Below are 18,429 nucleotides of genomic sequence, written 5' to 3' on the forward strand. Positions count from 1 at the left end.
TTCCCTGTCTTCTGAGAACAACTACCATAAGATTTATGTGTTGAAGAGTAATGCTTTAAGATAAATAATGTGTAGCTTTAACGGAAATAGACCGAATAAATATTTGTGTAGATAAGGCTAGGAGTAAGTCAGGATAAATGAATGAAAGAGAATAAGTCTTTGAATATACCTTATTTTTTTGAGAGAGAGAGAGAGAGAGTGAGCAAGTGCACATGCATGGTTGCTTGAGAGCTGGGGAGAGGGGCAGAGGGAGACCGGGAGAGAGAATCCCAGGCAGGTGCCATGCCCCGTCTGGAGCCTGATGCGGGGCTCCGCCTCTCAATCCCGAGATCATGACCTGAGCCGAAATCAGGAGTCGGGCGCTTAACCAACTAAGCTACCCATTCGCCCCTCCTTGAATATACCTTATGAAGCTGTTAAAATTATATTATACGTTACTTGGCAAATTTTATTGAGTACTTTCCTTTTAGGACGCATTGTACTAGGATCCTGAAAGGGAAAGGAGCATGATCGTTTTGCCAGATTGAGATACCGCTGGATGGTGCCTGGTCCATAGATGCGCAGTGCACCCCAGGTGAACGAAGTTGGATGAACTCAGATGCGCCATCAAAGTGGCATGAATACCGGCTTTAGAAGAGGGACAGAGAATTCCCGTTTAGGATGATCAGAGGCAGCTCTGTGAAGGAGGTGGTAATTGAGATGGACCTTTGAAGGATGTTTGCCATTGGTGCCAGTTAGGGTGAGGAAGGGGCGAGCGAGGGGATAGGTAACGTTATGGGTGAGGGGTCTTGTAGGACACGTCCTCCTGGGAGTCTTCTGCTCTCTGCTTGTGATAATACACGCCTGGTGGACAGAAATCAAACATTGTATAAAGAAAACTTTAAGGGGCGCCTGGGTGGCTCAGTCGGTTAAGCGTCCGACTTCGGCTCGGGTCATGATCTCGCGGTCTGTGAGTTCGAGCCCTGCTTTGGGCTCTGTGCTGACAGCTCAGAGCCTGGAGCCTGTTTCAGATTCTGTGTCTCCCTCTCTCTCTGGCCCTCCCCCGTTCATGCTCTGTCTCTCTCTGTCTCAAAAATAAATAAGCGTTAAAAAAAAAAAATTAAAAAAAAAAAAAGAAAACTGAGGGGTGCCTGGGTGGCTCAGTCTGTCAGTGCAGAGCCTGCTTGGAAATCTCTCTCTCTCCCCCTCTCTCTTTCTCTCTGCCCTTCCCCTCCTCAAAATAAATAAATAAACTTCAAAAAAAAAAAAGAAAACTATGAAAGCCCCTCTCCACGATGACGGTTCATGATTCATAGGGATCATGGATTTTTTTCATTGAATATTATTTCGGGATTTATAAATCTCTTGGTGTTCATTTATTGATACAACCTATCCCAAGTCCCATGATACCAAGGCTCAGAATCTCTGCAGAAAGCCATGACCAGGGACAAATATAGTCCTTTCCATTTCACAGAAATCTCAGAATTTCATTGCATTGCCCAGTTTTATTCCTTCTAGGGCTCGAGCCCAGCTCAGTGTTCTAGGAACGTGTCCCACTGAAGGAGGTGTCAAGGACAGAAGGTGTTAGGTGGGTTGGACTCTTCCCTAGTAAGCCCTGCTGCCCGTTCCCTAGGCCAGAGTTAAGGCCGAATGCTGACCATAGCAGGACCTCATGGCTTTCTCTGTGCTGGCAGCTTTGGTGCCCTGATTTTCCCTGGTTTCCATCGTCGTGGCCATAAGAGCCGAGCTGGTGGCTGTTGTGGAGGAAGGGCCGGAATCTCAGGTATCAGGAGTTTGGGGTCCAAGGTCGTGCTGCTCATGGCATCATCTCTAGAACTGGAGTCAGAGTCAAGGAATGGAAGGGTGTGCCTTCCTGGGTTGTGTTAAAGATACAGATTCCAGGGCCTCCCCTCTTACTGACTGAATCAGAATCTCCAATGGGTGTGGTCTAGGGATCTAATTCTCACGCACCCTAAAGATTGGAGACTGCTGATCTGGGAGAAGTAAGCGTGTATGGTAAGGGTGGATTGAGAAAATGGAATAATGGTTAGTGGGGAGGGTGGAGAGCCTCTTTCTTTAAATCTCAGTATTTTTTGTCATTGTTTATGTATTAGGACGGATTAAAAAAGAGAACACAAAGCCAGTGAATAGGGAAGGTGTGGACCCCCCTGTCCACCAGCTGAATTACTGAGTGCTGGCGAATAGGAAATGATGCTACATACAGACCCCAGTCCCTGACTTTAGCCAGATGCTGGTCTGTTTTTGTAGCATGACGTGGCTATTTTTACATGTTCCTTGTGCCATCTGATCTGCGTATTATTAAAACTGAGAGTCTCATTTGCCAAGAAACAATTAAGAGGCAGCACTGGAGGCGAACAACAGACTGAGATCAGCTGGGTGGATGCTGGGGTTGATCAGCCAGAAGAGTAAGCGGGCAGAGGCCACAGCCGGGGAACTGAAAGCTGAGAACTCAGAAGAAACCTTCGTGCATGACTTTTCAACGTGTTTGCCAAATGGGTGCTCGGAGAGTATTGGCTGGCCCATCGGTGTGCTGTGTCTGGTGCGGCTCTCCCATCCCATGAGGGGGCTCGAACCTGCCTGCGCTGCCCGCCCGTCGTAGCCCTTCCCACAGGACTTCCCTCCCTCGGCGTGTTTGTCGGGAGATGTACTCGGAGAGTCCCGGGAAGTTTGGGAAGACAGGATTCTCTGTGTGAGGATTTGAAGAATTTTTACTGGGGACGTAAACGCACAAATCGATGAAGAGACTTGACGTTTAAATAGTTACGTCATGGACGAAGGAAATTAATATAACCTGACTATAAATGTGGAGTAAAAAATATCAGCTTAGATTATGGTTGATCAGAACAGATTTTCCCATGATAAGGAATCAAAAACGTGTATATTTTTTTGTTTTTAATGGAAGGCACTCATTTTTTACAAAAAGTGACTTATGGAGGGATGGAGGGGGACAAAGTGGAAAAGAAGAGTTCTGTTCTTCACTCATGTTGTGTGTGTGAGGACTGGCATGCCCTCCCCTTGACTGCTTCCTGGTGGAAGGAATCCGAGTTCTGCATCTGAAACTTGCTTCCTTCACGGAGGCCTTCAGTTCAGACGTTTCCCACTGCACACGCGCACTCGGCTCTGCCTGCGTGGGGGGTGGGGGGGGCAGGGATTCAGTTATTCCCCTTTGGCAGACTTTGTTTGTTTTCCGTCTTTTTAATTCAGTTCCTTGGTGGCACCATCCACGTTTCAAGTTCTCGGGTGCCGCCTGTTGCCGGGAGCTGCCGTTACCGCGCTGTGCGCACTAGGACGTTTCCTCTGTCGCCGAATGTTCTGCCAGACGGCTCTTATCTAACGTCCTGGAAAAAATACCACCTTCGTGTGACGATTCTGTAATCCAGTGACTCTTCACAGGTTTTATTTAGCGATCGTGGCATCAGCATTGGAGAAAGTTATGTTGGAGAGAAACACCAGGATTCCTCCTATGCCCTCACATCACAAAATGTGTACTATTTTTGTATATTTTTAGTTCTTTTTCTTCTCTTGTCCATTTATTTAATTAATTTATTTTTAAAATTTATTATTTTTTAATGTTTAGTTATTTTTGAGAGAGAGACAGAGCTCGAGAGGGAGAGGGGCAGAGAGACAGGGAAAGACAGAATTGGAAGCAGGCTTCAGGCTCCGAGCTGCCAGCACAGAGCCCGACGTGGGGCTCGAACTCATAAACCGCGAGATCATGACCTGAGCCGAAGTCGGACACTTAACTGGCCACCCAGGTGCCCCCCACAATTTTTTTTTAATTTTTACTGTTTATTTTATTTTTTGAGAGAGAGACAGGGTGCAAGTGGGGGAGGAGCAGAGAGAGAGGGAGACACACAGAATTTGAAGCAGGCTCCAGGTTCCGAGCTGTCAGTGCAGAGCCCGACGTGAGGCTCAAACTCACGAACTGTGAGATCATGACCTGAGCCAAAGTCGGATGCTCAACCAACTGAGCCACCCAGGTGCCCCTATTTTTAGTTATTTGGAGTCTTATTGTAGGGGCATACTTTTTCATACTAAGGATTATTACATGTGTGTTATATTTTGTCATATGTGAACATTCATGAGGTGGTTACATGTTTACATTTTGTACATGTACACTATTTTATACTAAGGCATCGTAACTGTAGTCACTCCTTAATCACTGGGCATCAAAGTCATGTTTTTATCACTATCTGTGCTTTTTTGTTTTTGGAGAGAGAGAGCTTTAATCAGGGGAGGGGCAGAGAGAGAGGGAGACACAGAATCTGAAGCAGGCTCTAAGCTCCCAGCTGTCAGCACAGAGCCCGACACAGGGTTCAAACCCACGAACTTCGAGATCATGACCTGAGCCAAAGTCAGATGCTTAAGTGACTGAGCCACCCAGGCACCCCTGTTATGATGTTTTTAAAGTTTATTTCTTTATTTTTGAGAGAGCGTACAAGTGAGGGAGGGGGGGAGAGAGAGAATCCTAAGCAGGCTCCATACTGTCAGCATGGAGCCCGACACGGGGCTCGAACTCTCGAACCGTGAGATTATGACCTGAGCCGAAGTCAGACGCTTAATGGACTGAGCCCCACAGGTGCCCCATCCATGCTTTTGTGTAAGTAGTTTTACAAAAGTGTTATTTTGAGTGGCACTACTCAAAGTATGGTTGCTGAGATAAATTACATGTTTAGCTTTCTGGCTTTTGCTACAGTTTTGGCAGATTGAAGTCTTTTTCAAAGGAAGGAAAGAACTTGGCTTTTTGGAGAGAGTAGGTGAGATGTGTCAGCTGTGGGAAATGAGCTATGCAGTTCATTGGGGGAGAAAAAGAAGTTATTTAAAAACTTAAGAATAAATGTGCTTTATTGGAATAGATTCTGGCAATGATGAAAATCTTAAATTTTCACTAGAGATGGGAGTTCGGAGTGGAAACTAAGCATTTGCAATAATTTTTTTTCCTAGATGAGGCCGATGATGATGACGATCCAGAATATAACTTCTTGGAAGATCTTGATGAACCAGATACAGAGGATTTCCGCACTGACCGGGCAGTGAGAATCACCAGTGAGTCTGCGTTTACTATGAACCGGCTTCGGGCTGTTCCCCATCTGCTTTTGTTTACTTTGTAGATTTTTGAGGGTGATGTTTACAACCCATCTGAGTTAAGACATTTGAGCTTACTCTTCCCATTTAATTCTGTAACTCTTTAAACATATATATATCTGGAAGCCTATGAGTCATTCGTTTGTGCATCTCATAGTCACGCACTGCGGCCAACATCTGGCAGAGAGCGTTCCTAGGATGCCACAGTGAATAAGGAATGGCCTCTGCCCTGTAAGACATCAGCTCAATAGTGGATGCAAACAGAAAAAGTTACAATACAAAATGACAAGTGCTACAATAGGTTGTATATAAGGTTACTAGTGGCCTAGAGAGGGTATAATCTCCTAGTGGACGGTGTGCAGTAGGGTGGCTGGGCTGGGGAAGAACCCACATGATGAGAAGTTTCATCTCAGTTTTGAAGGAAGAGTAAGAAATTTTGGGTGGGAGGTGCCTAGCATGTGACTCTTGATCTTAGGGTTGTAAGTTCAAGCCCCGCATGGGGTGTAGAGATTGCTTAAAAATAAAATCTTATAAAAAAGATTTGGGGTGAATGGGGACCGATGGATGTTGCAAATAGGCAGAAGAGTGTTCACAAACCACAGGATTGTGAAGCAACAGAACTGCATTTGGAAACTAGTAAGGAGTTTGGTGTGGAAGGTGAGCAGTGTTCAGATCCTGGAGAACCTTGAATTTGCGTTTTAATCTGTTCAAAAGGAGAGCTCAGAGTTTTAGGCAAGAAACTAATAGGAACTGATTGGGATTTTAGAAATACTACTTTGGGAGCGCCTGGGTGGTTCAGTGAGTATCTGACTCTTGATTTCGGGTCAGGTCATAATGTCAGTGTTGTGAGATCAAGCCCCCCATCGGGCTCTGCACTGAGTGTGGAGCCTGCTTAAGATTCTCTCTGCCCCTCTCCCCTGCTCGCTCACTCTCTGTCCTTTAAAAACAAAAAAAGAGGGGCACCTGGGTGGCTCAGTCAGTTGGACGTCTGACTTCGGCTCAGGTCATGATCTCACAGTTCGTGGGTTCGCGCTCCGCGTCGGGCTCTGTGCTGACAGCTCAGAGCCTGGAGCCTGTTTCAGATTTTGTGTCTCCCTCTCTCTCTGCCCCTCCCCTGTTCATGCTCTGTCTCTGTCTCAAAAATAAACGTTGAAAAAAAAAAATTAAAAAAAAAAAACAACCAAAAATAAAAACAAAAAAAGAAAAGTACTTTTTTTTTTTTTAATGTTTATTTATTATTGAAAGACAGAGAGAGTTAGAGCGTGAGCAGGGGAGGGGCAGAGGGAGAGGCAGACACGGAATCCGAAGCAGGCTCCAGGCTCCGAGCTGTCAGCACAGAGCCTGACGCAGGGCTCGAACTCACAAACTGCAAGATCATGACCTGAGCTGAAGTTGGATGCTTAACTGACTGAGACACCCAGGCGCTCTGAAAAATACTACTTTTTTTTTTTTTTTTTAAATTTTTTTTTTTCAACGTTTATTTATTTTTGGGACAGAGAGAGACAGAGCATGAACGGGGGAGGGGCAGAGAGAGAGGGAGACACAGAATCGGAAACAGGCTCCAGGCTCTGAGCCATCAGCCCAGAGCCCGACGCGGGGCTCGAACTCACAGACCGCGAGATCGTGACCTGGCTGAAGTCGGACGCTCAACCGACTGCGCCACCCAGGCGCCCCTGAAAAATACTACTTTGATTTAACACCAACTTAATGTATTAATTAGGTGGGTAAAGAGAGAAAGATTAGAGGCACGAAGAACAGTTAAATGACTTGGCTGGAGACGTTTATTTAAAAATTATTTCGTTGGCTATGTTAGCGATGATAGAAAACATATATTTCAGGAAGTATTGACTTTTATTTACTTATTTACTTAGAGAAAGAGAGATAGAGCACGAGTGGGGGAGAGGCAGAGAGAGAGAGGGGGAGGGAGAGGATCCCAAGCAGGCCCCTTGCTCAGCGAGGAACCTGATGCAGGGCTCAATCCCATGACCCTGGGATTATGACCTGAGCCAAAATGGAGAGTCAGGTGCTCCACCAACTGAGCCACTCAGGGCCCCCAAGCTTTCTATTCTTGATCTCAGCTCAGGTCTTGATCTCAGGTTTGTGAGTTCAAGTCCTATGTTGGGCTCGGTGCTGGGCGTGAAGCCTGCTTAAAACATAAAAAAAATTTTTAAAATGTGGAATGCCATTTCTTTTAGGAAGATCTTCCCTTATTTGGTATGTTAGGACAAAGTTAGAGGAAGCATCGAAAGGATTCAAAGTGTAGACTGAAAAGGCTTGAGGACTTAGGCTTTGAGAAAGCTGGAGGGGAGTCGAGGAAACTATGAGAAAAACCAAGAATGTCTAGTGTCAGAAACCAAGGGATGAGTTGTTCCAGGAACCACTGGCCCACGTATCTGGTGATGAGACATGTCTGCCGGGTGCTGGGAAGATCTCCTTCCAGCGTGGCTCCCGGCCGGGCGCATGCTTGTCTTCCCTTTTCATCTGTCACTTTCTTCCATTTACAGACCATTTCTCAGGAAGACCTTCCCAGTTAGGACTGTTCTTGCTTTGCGATTCCCCCGACTTTATGTGTCCTTAGTGACCACCTCATGGTTGCCCAGGTCCTAACCATCTTATCCCCAGGCCTGTAGCTTCTTTGGGAGTGTCTCCTGTTTGCAGTCGTGGGTTTTGCCAGCCAAATAGTGAACATCTCTGGGATGCCTAGATGAAGGGCCGTCCTCTCTTGTTGTAGGGTTGTGATCCTAAGTGAAAACTGAGGTAGAATTCCGGTTTTATTCCTACCCTGTATCCTCTGATGTGTGACCTTATCATATTATGATCCGTATAAGAGGACGTGTCCTTACACGGATGACAAACATTTAAAAACTAAGTGTAGAATCACAGAGTTTGGAAAGCTTCACGTGGTCACGTATTTTCCTCCCACTTGAGGGTGTGTTTGTAGCTCCTGTGATGTGGCCTTTTCATCTGTGGGTGACCCCAGTGTCAGGGAGCTTCTCAGTGGTGAGGGTGGCGCATCCCAGTGCTGAGCGCTGAGCGCCTCCTAACATTTTCCCTCCGGAACCTGGGTGTGCCCTTGTACTTCTGTTTGTCCCAAGTGTGCATAGTAAGAGATGTTCCTTTCCCGACGTTTTTTCTTTGCTGTGTCAAACGTACTGTTTCTTCAGTTCTCCAAACGTAGTTGCCCTAGTCAGCTTCCTCTGCGTTCTGGCCTTTATTTCTTTAAAAAAAAAATTTTTTTTTTAATGTTTATTTATTTTTGAGAGAGAGAGACAGAGCGTGAGCGGGGGCAGGGCAGAGAGAGAGGGAGACACCGAATCCGAAGCAGGCTCCAGGTTCCGAGCTGTCAAGCACAGGGCCCAACACGGGGCTCAAACTCATGGACCGTGAGATCATGACCTGAGCTGAAGTCGGACGCTCAACCAGCTGAGCCACCCACGTGCCCCATGGCCTTTATTTCTTATAAACTTCTCTCCCATTGCATTTTCTTATGGAACTTCTAAAAACTACGTAGAAAAGTTGAAAGAATTGTACATTGAACATCCATATACCCACCACCTAGGTTCTGTAATTCACTTTTAATCTATCTGTTTTATCCTAAGCAGCTGCATCAGGCTCTCTTTCCATCTGTCAATCCATGTGGGTTATTCTCATGCTGATTTCAAAGTGGGCTGGAGACACCAGCATTCTTCACTCTAAACATTTCAGCATGCGTATCATTAATTAGAGTTCAGTATTTATCTACAGTTTTTTTTAAGTTTATTTATTTATTTTGAGAGAGCGAGAGAGGGAGAGAGAGAGAGAGAGAATCCCAAATAGGCTGTGCACTGTCAGCACAGAGCCTGACCGCGGTTCTTGTTCTCACGACTGTGGGATCATGACCTGAGCCGAAATCAAGAGTCGGACGCTTAACCAACTGAACCGCCCAGGCGCCCCTCTACAACTTCTCTTTTTAGGTAAATTTATACACAATGTATTACACAAAATTTTAGTGTAGCGTTCAGTGAGTCTTGACATGCTTCCACGTGTGTAATAATCCCCTGTGAGAATATGGAACTGTCACCCCAGGAGGCTCCGTCATGCCCCTTCCAACCCAGCCTCCCCGAAGCACCTGCTGTTCTGATTTTTTTCAGTAACAGGTTAGATTTGCCTGTTTCAGAAGTTCATGTATATGCTCTGTTGTGTAGAGCTTCTTTCTTTCACTCAGCACGCGGTTTTTGAGATTCATCTGTTTGCAAGTATCCCTGCTTTTTTCCTTCCATCGCTGTGCAGGATTCTGTTGTATAAATACACCTCTTTGGTCATCTGTTTTTTTATCTGTTCCCAGGTGTTAACGGACACTTGGGTTTTTCTGAGTTTTTGCTATGTTGAATGAAGTGCTCTGAACTTTCTTGTTTCAAGACAGATGATTCCTTTGTCTTGGGGCAGCTCTCCAGGAGATGAATCCCTGGTCATAGGGTAGATGTGTGCTTAGTTCTAGAGGGAATTATCAGACCTTTTGTCAAAGTGGATTTCATTGTCCTTCTCATGGATTTGCATGGCTCTTTCTGCCATCTCCGAGGGGCTCTTACAGAGATGGTCACAGACCTGCCTCAGTCCCCTGGACCTGGCCTGTGACTCTGCACTCATTCAGTGACAGGCTTGCCTTCTTGGATAGTCGCATGGTTTTGGAGTGGCTGTGTCATATTAAACTTGAGGTCAGCCAAAGTATTCACATCTTTTTCAGATTGTTTTGAGCCATTTCACCTTTTCATCCATTTAAGAAACTGATTTTTGGGGTGCCTAGGTGGCTCAGTCGGTTGAGCGTCCGACTTTGGCTCGGGTCATGATCTTGCGGTCGGTGAGTTTGAGGCCCGCATCTGGCTCTGTGCTCTCAGCACAGAGTCTGGAGCCTGCTTTGGGTTCTGTGTCTCCCTCTCTCTCTGCCCCTCCCCTGCTTGCGCTCTGTCTCTGTCTCTTAAAAATAAATAAACATTTTAAAAAAATTAAAAAACACCCTGATTTCGAAGAATCCTAAATGTAAGACTTTAAAGTTGTTAAGTTTCACCCAATTAATTTGACAACACGTGGGGTTTTAAGTCTGTCATCAGTTGGTCTAGCAGTCCCTTCCAGCTTTATATGATTTACAGATGTGATAAGTGTGTTTTTTGGGTCTTCTGGGTCATTGATGCAGTTGCTTGATGGTTTAGGTTCTGTCTTGACTGCACTCAGTAGTCCAGGACAGGACTGGATTTACGTTACGGGAAGGTCATCTGGCTTATGTTCCTGTACGTCTTCCCAGCAGAACTTTCCGAAGGGTCTGTTCGTTCTGTCATGTGTCCCCAAGCATCTGGAACAGGGACTGAGCATAGCTGGTATTCAGGACGCGTTTTTGAATGAATGAATGAATGAATGAATGATAGCCATGACGATTTTATCAAATGTCTTGCTGAAAACAAGACATACTGTCTTCTTGGAATTCCCTCTAATTGGAAAACAAAACTAACTTGAGCCAACAACTCTGTGTGGCTTTTTTTTCCAGAGAAGGAAGTGAATGAACTCATGGAAGAGCTGTTTGAAACTGTGAGTAAATGGTCCTTGAGTGGGGACTCGGGGTGGTGGATGTGGACTCACCAGCGAGCTCTGTCCTTTGGTCCCGGGGCTCTCCGTCCGGGAGGGTGGTTTGACCAAGCCAGTGCAGGGCCCTCGGGAGAGAGTATGGTGGGAGGAGAGTTTCGCTAACTAGTAAACTTTGAGTACCCATATATGGGTTCTTCCTAGTAAAGTCCCCCCGGCAGACTTTGGGTGGCCTCCCCAACTGTCATTCATCATCCTTAAAGATTGCAGATTAGTTTTGGGATATTCTGGGCACAGATAGTTAGCCTTTCTCATAAACCTGTCTCTTAAAAGATATTGCTCTGTCTTCACCACTGCAAGTGGTCGATTGAGACACTTTGTTCCTGACCTAACGGTCAGCCGTGTGCACGATCGTGGGCGCTCTGAAGTGAGGACGTGTGAGGAAGCTCCTGCCTGCAGTCCTCCCTCCCCTCCCGCCGCTGGGTGACACGCACATGCCCTTCCCCTCTGCCCACAGTTCCAGGACGAGATGGGACTGTCCAACGTGGAGGATGACGGCCCAGAGGAGGAGGAGCGCGTGGCTGAGCCCCGGCCTAGCTTCAACACCCCTCAAGCCCTGCGGTAGGCTAGCCAGAGACGTTGAGGCGCAGAGGGGAGAAAAGCGTGTTTTCAGACGCTCGGGTTCCCGGTTTCCCGTTGCTAACTCCCCGCTGTCACTGATGGAAGGAGGGTCTCCCGTGAATCAGTCTCCTTGCTATGGGGCAGCACAGCCACAGACCAGGCTGCGTCTGTTTGGGAAGGGAGAGAAAACAGTAGCTGGCGTCCATAGCAGCCTCTCCAGGTGAGTGGTGCTGGAGCGGTGCGAGGACTCGGTGGCCAGCCACAGAAACCACCCCCGGTCATACTAGCCTTGTGTCCCTTTTGTTCTCCTCATTGGCCGTTGACGTTGTGTCAGTGTTAGTGACAGTCTGTGGCTGCGGCAGTAGGCGAGCAGCCCGCGAACCAGCTGCAGTCACGCCCGGGGCTTGGAGTCGCACTGCCCCTCCACCCCCACGTGTGACGGGTCTGCACGGTCCATCTGGGTGTAGTGTGTTGTCCATTCTTTCTGCGTAGCAGCACATGTGGTCAGGTGACTGGCTGGTGGTCAGGGTGTGCTCTGTGCCTGGGTGGTGCTGTGTGTGAGCTTAGCAGCGTGACCTGATCGGAGAGCTTGGGAGCCATCGGAAAGCTAGGCCTTCAGGGAACGGGCAATTTAGTACAGGAAACAAGGTCTGCTGACCGTTCCATAAAAGCCCGAAATACACGCCATTATAATAAATACCATAATATAATTACAACACAATCTCGGGATAGCCTCCCCCTCCCTTTTTTGTTTTTAACCTTTATTGAGGTATAATTTTCTTTACTGTTTATTTTTGAGAGAGTGTGAGTGGGGGATGGACACAGAGAGGGGAGACAGAGGGTCGGAAGTGGGCTCATGCTGTCATCAGAGAGCCCGATGTGGGGCTTGAACTCATGAACCATGAGATCATGGCCTGAGCCAAAGTTGGACGCTCAACCCGCTGATGAGCCCCCCGGGCGCCCTCTTATTCAGGTATAATTGACAAAATTGTAAGATACTGAAAGTGTGCTACATGGTGATAGGATAAAAGTTTACATTGTGAAAGATCCTCCCCCCCCCCCCCCCCCCCCATCGAGTTAGGGAACACTTTATCATTTCACCTGTTTACTTTTTTGGGGGGAAACATTTTTGACATTTCTAAGAGTCTTTCTTTGACCCACTTTCTGAGTTCATAATGCAGTTGATTTGTGAACATGCTTTGGTCGCAGGGAAAGTGAGCCATCGGTGTCCCCCTTGTCAGCCACCTGAGCAATACTTTGTAAAACCAGCTGCGGGCTGTTTGTGCTTCATCCACGTCATCCACGTTTCTCGTGCGTCTGCTCCTCTGTTGTTCTGCCAGGAGCACAGACAATGGAGTTTTCAGATCTCAGGAAACATTGTACCCAGGCCTGTGCCATGACTTTAGGTTTTTAGCCTGTGCCTGCTAAAAACTGTGAAAGGAAACATAGTGTTTATCTCCAGAGGCTACAGAAAAGTTACCATGTAGCTGTTGTTACTCTTGTTGCCACGTAGAGATTTCATACTTGCTGGAGCTGGTTGTGTCCGGACTGCACAGAACCCCGGTCCTGCCTTAATCCTGCAGTGCGGGGGCTCTGCCTCAGAACTGGCCTGGGAGCTAGGCATGTGGGTGCTTCAGCCCTGGATGGCCGCTCTCAGGAGGCGGGGGCCGGTCCCACACCGAGGGGAGGGATTTGGGCTAGAAGGGGAGGTGCTCACGGGCAGGCAGGGCGATACTTGAACCAGCTTCTCACTGTGTTTCCCAGCTGTCCTGTGGTTTAGTGGATCCCTTCACACTAGGTCTTGGTCAGAAAGGAAGGCAGGGCAGCCTAGATGGATGGGAGTGGCAGGAGGGCAGAAGCCGAACGTGGGGTGTGGTCCTGTGTGAGTGAGGGAACAGATGCTGGGTTTGGAGAAGATTCCGTGTCACCGTTAGGGACACGTCCCAGGTTAATTGTGGATGTCAGGAGGCCCCAAGGATGAGGGGCTCCTCCCGCTGGCTCCCGGACTCCTTTGTTATCCAGACATGTCTCTGTTCCTAGATTTTTGTCTAACTTCTCCTTCATTTGTGTATTATGTAGAGGACTAATCGTGGAAGAATGAGGGGGCAGTGCAGTTCGGGACCATCTTATTTGAATTTTTGCTAACAGCTTATGCTAACAGACTTGGATAGACTGGGAGTTTGTTGGCTGAAGTGGGATGTGGGAGTCGGCGGAAGGTGGAAGTTACGCAGACTCTTAGCCCGCCGTCGTCGGGGGGACTTGGACGTGCTGGGGACCTAGGGAATGTTCACGTGCGGTCACCTCCCTGTCGGGGATAGGTTTGAGGAACCACTGGCCAACTTGCTAAATGAGCAGCACCGCACGGTGAAGGAGCAGCTTGAACAGCTGAAGGTGAAGAAGTCTTCGGGCAGACAGCAGCAGGAGGTCGAGAGGGCGAAGCCCCAGAACGAGAAGGTCCACCAGACGCTGACTCTAGACCCGGCGCAGAGGCGGCGGCTTCAGCAGCAGATGCAGCAGGTAAGACCCCTCGGCGAGGCCGGCGCCGGATCGTCCGCGGCCCGCCACTGAAGCGGTGGTCTGAATATCCGGAGCAGGTGGCTCGATGTGCCTTGGAATCAGAGGGCCGCGGCCTTCTCATCGCTTAGGCCCTCGGAAGGCACCGTGTTTGTACCTGTAGGGCTCAGGCAAGAGCACTCGTGCACGTGGCCACCCTTGATATTAGGATCACAGGTTTCCGTCTCTCCTAATCCGTTCTGAACTGAACAGCCTCACTTCCCGGAGGAGTTTTTTCTTCTTCCTAATTTCAGTCCCTCTGGTCTGAGGCTAAGATTCCTCTGGCTCTGTCATTTTGCTGGAGGAACATCTCTGAGAGACTCACACCACGCGAAGGTGCCATCTCCTCGTCTCTTCGGAAAGCAGAGCGTGTGGTCGAGTGGCAGACATCTTGGGAGAGCCTTCCGGGTCCCTGGAGTGACAACCTCCTAACGTGTCGCTGTGTCGTTTCCTTTCCCTCCTCAGCACGTGCAGCTCTTGACGCAGATTCACCTTCTCGCCTCCTCCAACCCCAACCTCACTTCGGAGGCCAGCACCACCAGGATATTTCTCGTAAGGCTCCACGTGTCCTTCCCTCTACAGACTTGGGGGTCGGTTAGCCTGGGAGGTCGCTTCGCAGAGATGCTCACCCGCCACCGTCTGCGTTCATTCTTGTCTCCTGCACACGTTGGCAGCTACTCCTGTGGCTTCCTGCGTTTGCCAAGAGAGCATGAGGCTCTGACCCCCAGAAAGACCAGAGAGCCATCCGGTTTTCTTAGGACTGTTCTGTGACTTTTTTGTTGGGCTTTCTTCCTCATCTTTAGACTTACCCTGACTTCTTAGGTTTTCCATACTTCTGTTCTTTTTACTGAATTCATTGTCCGTTCATCTGGCTCAATAGCTACGTGTATAGGATTAATTTCGGTTCTGACATTTTTAAGCATTTAGAGCAAAGGGTTTTAATTTTGAATTGTCTAGGTGTTATTCAGAGAAACCAAAAGAAAGTTTAAAATTTTTTTTTTTTTTAATGTTTATTTATTTTTGGGACAGAGAGAGACAGAGCATGAATGGGGGAGGGGCAGAGAGAGAGGGAGACACAGAATCGGAAACAGGCTCCAGGCTCTGAGCCATCAGCCCAGAGCCCGACGCGGGGCTCGAACTCCTGGACCGCGAGATCGTGACCTGGCTGAAGTCGGATGCTTAACCGACTGCGCCACCCAGGCGCCCCGAAAAGAAAAAGTTTTAAAAAGTAATTGTTCTCACTCTTGAGAACCTTAGTTCTAGCTGGGGAGCCAGACCGCGCATCCTGCGGGCCGGGCGGTGGAACGAGTGTCGGCCCCCCCGGATATCCGAGGGCTCAGCCACAGAGTGCTCTGGGCGGAGTAATTGTAGCGATTGATTTTTACCTGTGTTTACCCTCTAGCTGGAGGGCAGGTCTCCCCTCAGAGGCTGACAGGGGCTCCGCTAGTGCTAGTCGTCTGGGACTGAGGTCTCCTTTGTGCCCTGTCTTCCCAGAAAGAGCTGGGAACCTTTGCTCAGAGCTCCGTCGCTCTCCGCCATCAGTTCAACCCGAGGTTTCAGACCTTGTTCCAGCCCTGTAACCTGCCGGGGGCAGTGCAGCTCGTGGAAGCCTTCAGCACACATGTCAGCGTCGACTGGAGTCCTCGGAAGACGGTCAAGAAGACTGGTACGGGACAGATCTGTTCACTTCTGCCTTTACTTGCCTTGACAAGTGGGAGTCTCATCCCATACCTGGCGTCCTAGCAGACGGGACGTTTATACCCACTGCCTAAGTTCTGGAAGGACGTGACAGTGCTTGGGCTTCCGTGAGGGCCGGGGAGGTGGACAGGACGGTGCAGGGGACAGAGGTGTGCACTCCGTGCCGAGAAGTGTCCCAGATAGATGTGAGGGTGGGAAGTAACCACGCGCGAGGTCGGGACAGCCTGGGGTCTGGCAAAGATGAAAGTCAAGTGCTTAAGTTGGTTTGTGGTTAGGGCTTTACTCTCTTTTTCATAAAGAAACTTTTATTTTCCTTCATGGTTGCAATGGTGTCTCCATTTTGAATGAAATGTTGATTTGGGGATTAGGCACAAATCAGACGTGTTGAACATTTGCCACGTTCGATAATTCTGAAGATGGTGCTGGCTGGCTTTCTACCTTGCATCGCTGAGTAGTTTGTGAGAAAATGTGTGCTGTTCCCTTGAATGAAATGATTACTTCTGATTTGTTTCCTGGGTTAGAAGATTAGTTGTGGTTTGCTCCGGGTGTGTTGGTCTTCGGATTTTCTTTTTAAATCCCTGACGTTTGCAGTGAAGTTGAATATAATTGAGTTTAAGTACACTGTGTCACACACAGGGGTCTCAAACTAGTTTCTTAGCCCTGTGTTGGTAATGAAAACTTGCACACCGTGGTGATAAATGCCTCCTGTGGGGAGATAAAAACATTTGTGGAGGGAGAACCACGCATTCAGTCGTGTTTCCTCTCTCTGGAGAGGCAGACAGGCCTGGAGTTGAGAGGCTGAGGCAGCAGGACAGAACTGAGTGAGACGGAGGTGTCTCACTCCTCCTATGGCTTTTGTTCCCAACCCCAGGAGGACTCTGGGAGGACTTAAGGAAAGTTAAGTAAGAATCAAATCAAATAAAATTTGGAATACCAGGTTTGTGAGGGAGATTGAAGAAGTTCACATCTTACCCTGGAAGAAAGCAAGCATTGTTGAAGGTCACTTATATTCCAAGGATCTAAAGGGGGAGAGGGGGTAACGACTTTGAGCACACAGTGAGCCGGGTGTTCTCTGTCATCATTGTTGTGAGTGTCCCTGTTACTTAGGGGCTAGGGGTCCCACACGGGAAGGGTGAGAGGACTAGCTGGCAGGAGCTCACGGGGGACTCCCGGCAGGCATGTGTCAGGCCGAGGACGATGGCTGAAACCTTGGGCGAGGCAGGGCGGGAGGGCGGGCTTCCCTAGGGAGGGAGGGCTCTAGATAAATGCATCTAGAGAATGCATTCCGAAGCTTTTGTGAAGACCTCTTTTGTTCTAGAATTTCATTTACCACAGGATTTTGTTTTCTCACAGCAGATGAATTTCCCTGTTTGCCAAAGCAAGTGGCTTGGATCCTGGCCACGAGCAAGGTGTTCATGTATCCAGAGCTACTTCCAGTGTGTTCTCTGAAGGCAAAGAATCCCCAGGATAAGATTTTCTTCACTAAGGCCGAGGACAAGTAAGAGTTTACTGTGGGGGAACAGATGCACAGGGTGACCCGAGGAGAACTAGTTGTTTCTCTTGTGCTCAGGGGAGATAGGGCGTGTGTCATCAGACATGGACACACAAGGCCAGAAGCAAAGCGGTCTCGCTGGGCCCACTCCTGTGCTGTGTCCACAGCAGCAGTGCCAGGGGGACTGCTCTTTTTGGGGAACAATGTGCGGTTTTGAAACATTTTTAACTTGTGTTTTGTTTTTGAGTTATTGTAAAAACCAGTCTCATAGTACTGGTAGAAGAAATTTTTCAAAGGAAAAAAAATTAAAAAAAAATGTTTTTAAAGTGTCTATTTTTGAGAGAGAGAGACAGAACGTGAGCAGGGGAGGGGCCGAGAGAGAGGGAGACACAGAATCCAAAGCAGGCTCCAGGCTCTAAGCTGTCAGCATGGAGCCCGACGTGGGGCTCGAACTCACGGACCGTGAGATCATGACCTGAGCCAAAGTCGGAAGCTCAACCGACTGAGCCACCCAGGCACCCTGATGTTTTATTTATTTTTGGAGAGAGAGAGAGGGAGACACAGAATCCGAAGCAGGCTCCAGGCTCTAAGCTGTCAGCACAGAGCCCGATGCGGGGCTCGAACTCATGAACCGGAGATCATGACTTGAACTAAAGTGGGACGCTTAACCGATGGAGCCACCCAGGCGCCCCAGTGGCAAAAAATTTTTATCTGTTATTCTAACCACCCTAAGACAATGATTTTTCTTTTTTTCTTTCCTTTGTGGATTGGTTTTTTTTTTTTTTTTTTGTAAATTCTCCTGCTGTAGGGCTTGAACTCACAGCCCTGAGATCGAGAGTCACATGCTGTATCCACCTAGCCAGCAAGTGCCTCCAATGATTTTTCTTTTTGCATTTTCCATATAATCTTTATTGGCAATTTAAGTATAATTTTGTTTTGTTTTTACCTAACGCCTTGAAATTGTTCTTCTGTACTGTCACATTGTCTTTACTTTTGTTTCTGTGTGTTGTCTTTTAAAGTGATATTTAATGGCCTTACGATAGTCCTTTTATTTGCCACTTTCATTTTTTCTCCTCTCTTGTTTTGCTGTTGTAGCGAGGCTTCCCCAAGGATCTGTGTGCATAGAGCTTTTGAAAGTATTTTGGGTTTACCCCTTTGGGTAAATTGCCAAGTGTGAGGTTATTTGACGAAGGTCATGAACACTTCCACGGCTCTTGATTTGTGCCGTCCACTGCCGTGGCGGCCTGTGGTGTACAGGTGCCGTGGTTGAGTGGGTCGTGTGGGGAGGCGGTTGGTGCTGAGTTTAACGTCACTCAGAGCCCGTTGTTCATCTCATGCTTGTTCCCTGAGCCCCATTCTCCTTCCTTTGCCTTCCTTTGAGCTGAGCAGGTCTTAGAACCTACCAGCTCTCAGGAAACGCCGGCCAC

At 48.1% G+C, this 18,429-nt stretch overlaps 1 protein-coding gene across 9 annotated transcripts in view; it reads left to right on the forward strand.

Annotated features, from left to right (window-relative positions):
- LOC125155108 (GON-4-like protein) overlaps nucleotides 1-18,429 on the forward strand; it is a 75,344-nt gene that overhangs the window by 40,258 nt on the left and 16,657 nt on the right. For 7 of the 9 annotated variants that reach the window (XM_047839918.1, XM_047839921.1, XM_047839923.1 and 4 more), the window contains 7 exons: nucleotides 4,945-5,046; nucleotides 10,604-10,644; nucleotides 11,156-11,259; nucleotides 13,578-13,776; nucleotides 14,278-14,364; nucleotides 15,307-15,478; nucleotides 16,864-17,008. In XM_047839918.1, coding sequence (XP_047695874.1) covers nucleotides 4,945-5,046; nucleotides 10,604-10,644; nucleotides 11,156-11,259; nucleotides 13,578-13,776; nucleotides 14,278-14,364; nucleotides 15,307-15,478; nucleotides 16,864-17,008 — 850 coding nt within the window. Of the gene's footprint in view, nucleotides 1-552; nucleotides 575-4,944; nucleotides 5,047-10,603; nucleotides 10,645-11,155; nucleotides 11,260-13,577; nucleotides 13,777-14,277; nucleotides 14,365-15,306; nucleotides 15,479-16,863; nucleotides 17,009-18,429 lie in introns of those variants that run through there. The other 2 variants (XM_047839925.1, XM_047839920.1) reach the window with 2 other exon arrangements.

Source organism: Prionailurus viverrinus, chromosome F1 (genome assembly GCF_022837055.1).
Source record: "Prionailurus viverrinus isolate Anna chromosome F1, UM_Priviv_1.0, whole genome shotgun sequence".
Classification (NCBI taxonomy): domain Eukaryota; kingdom Metazoa; phylum Chordata; class Mammalia; order Carnivora; family Felidae; genus Prionailurus; species Prionailurus viverrinus.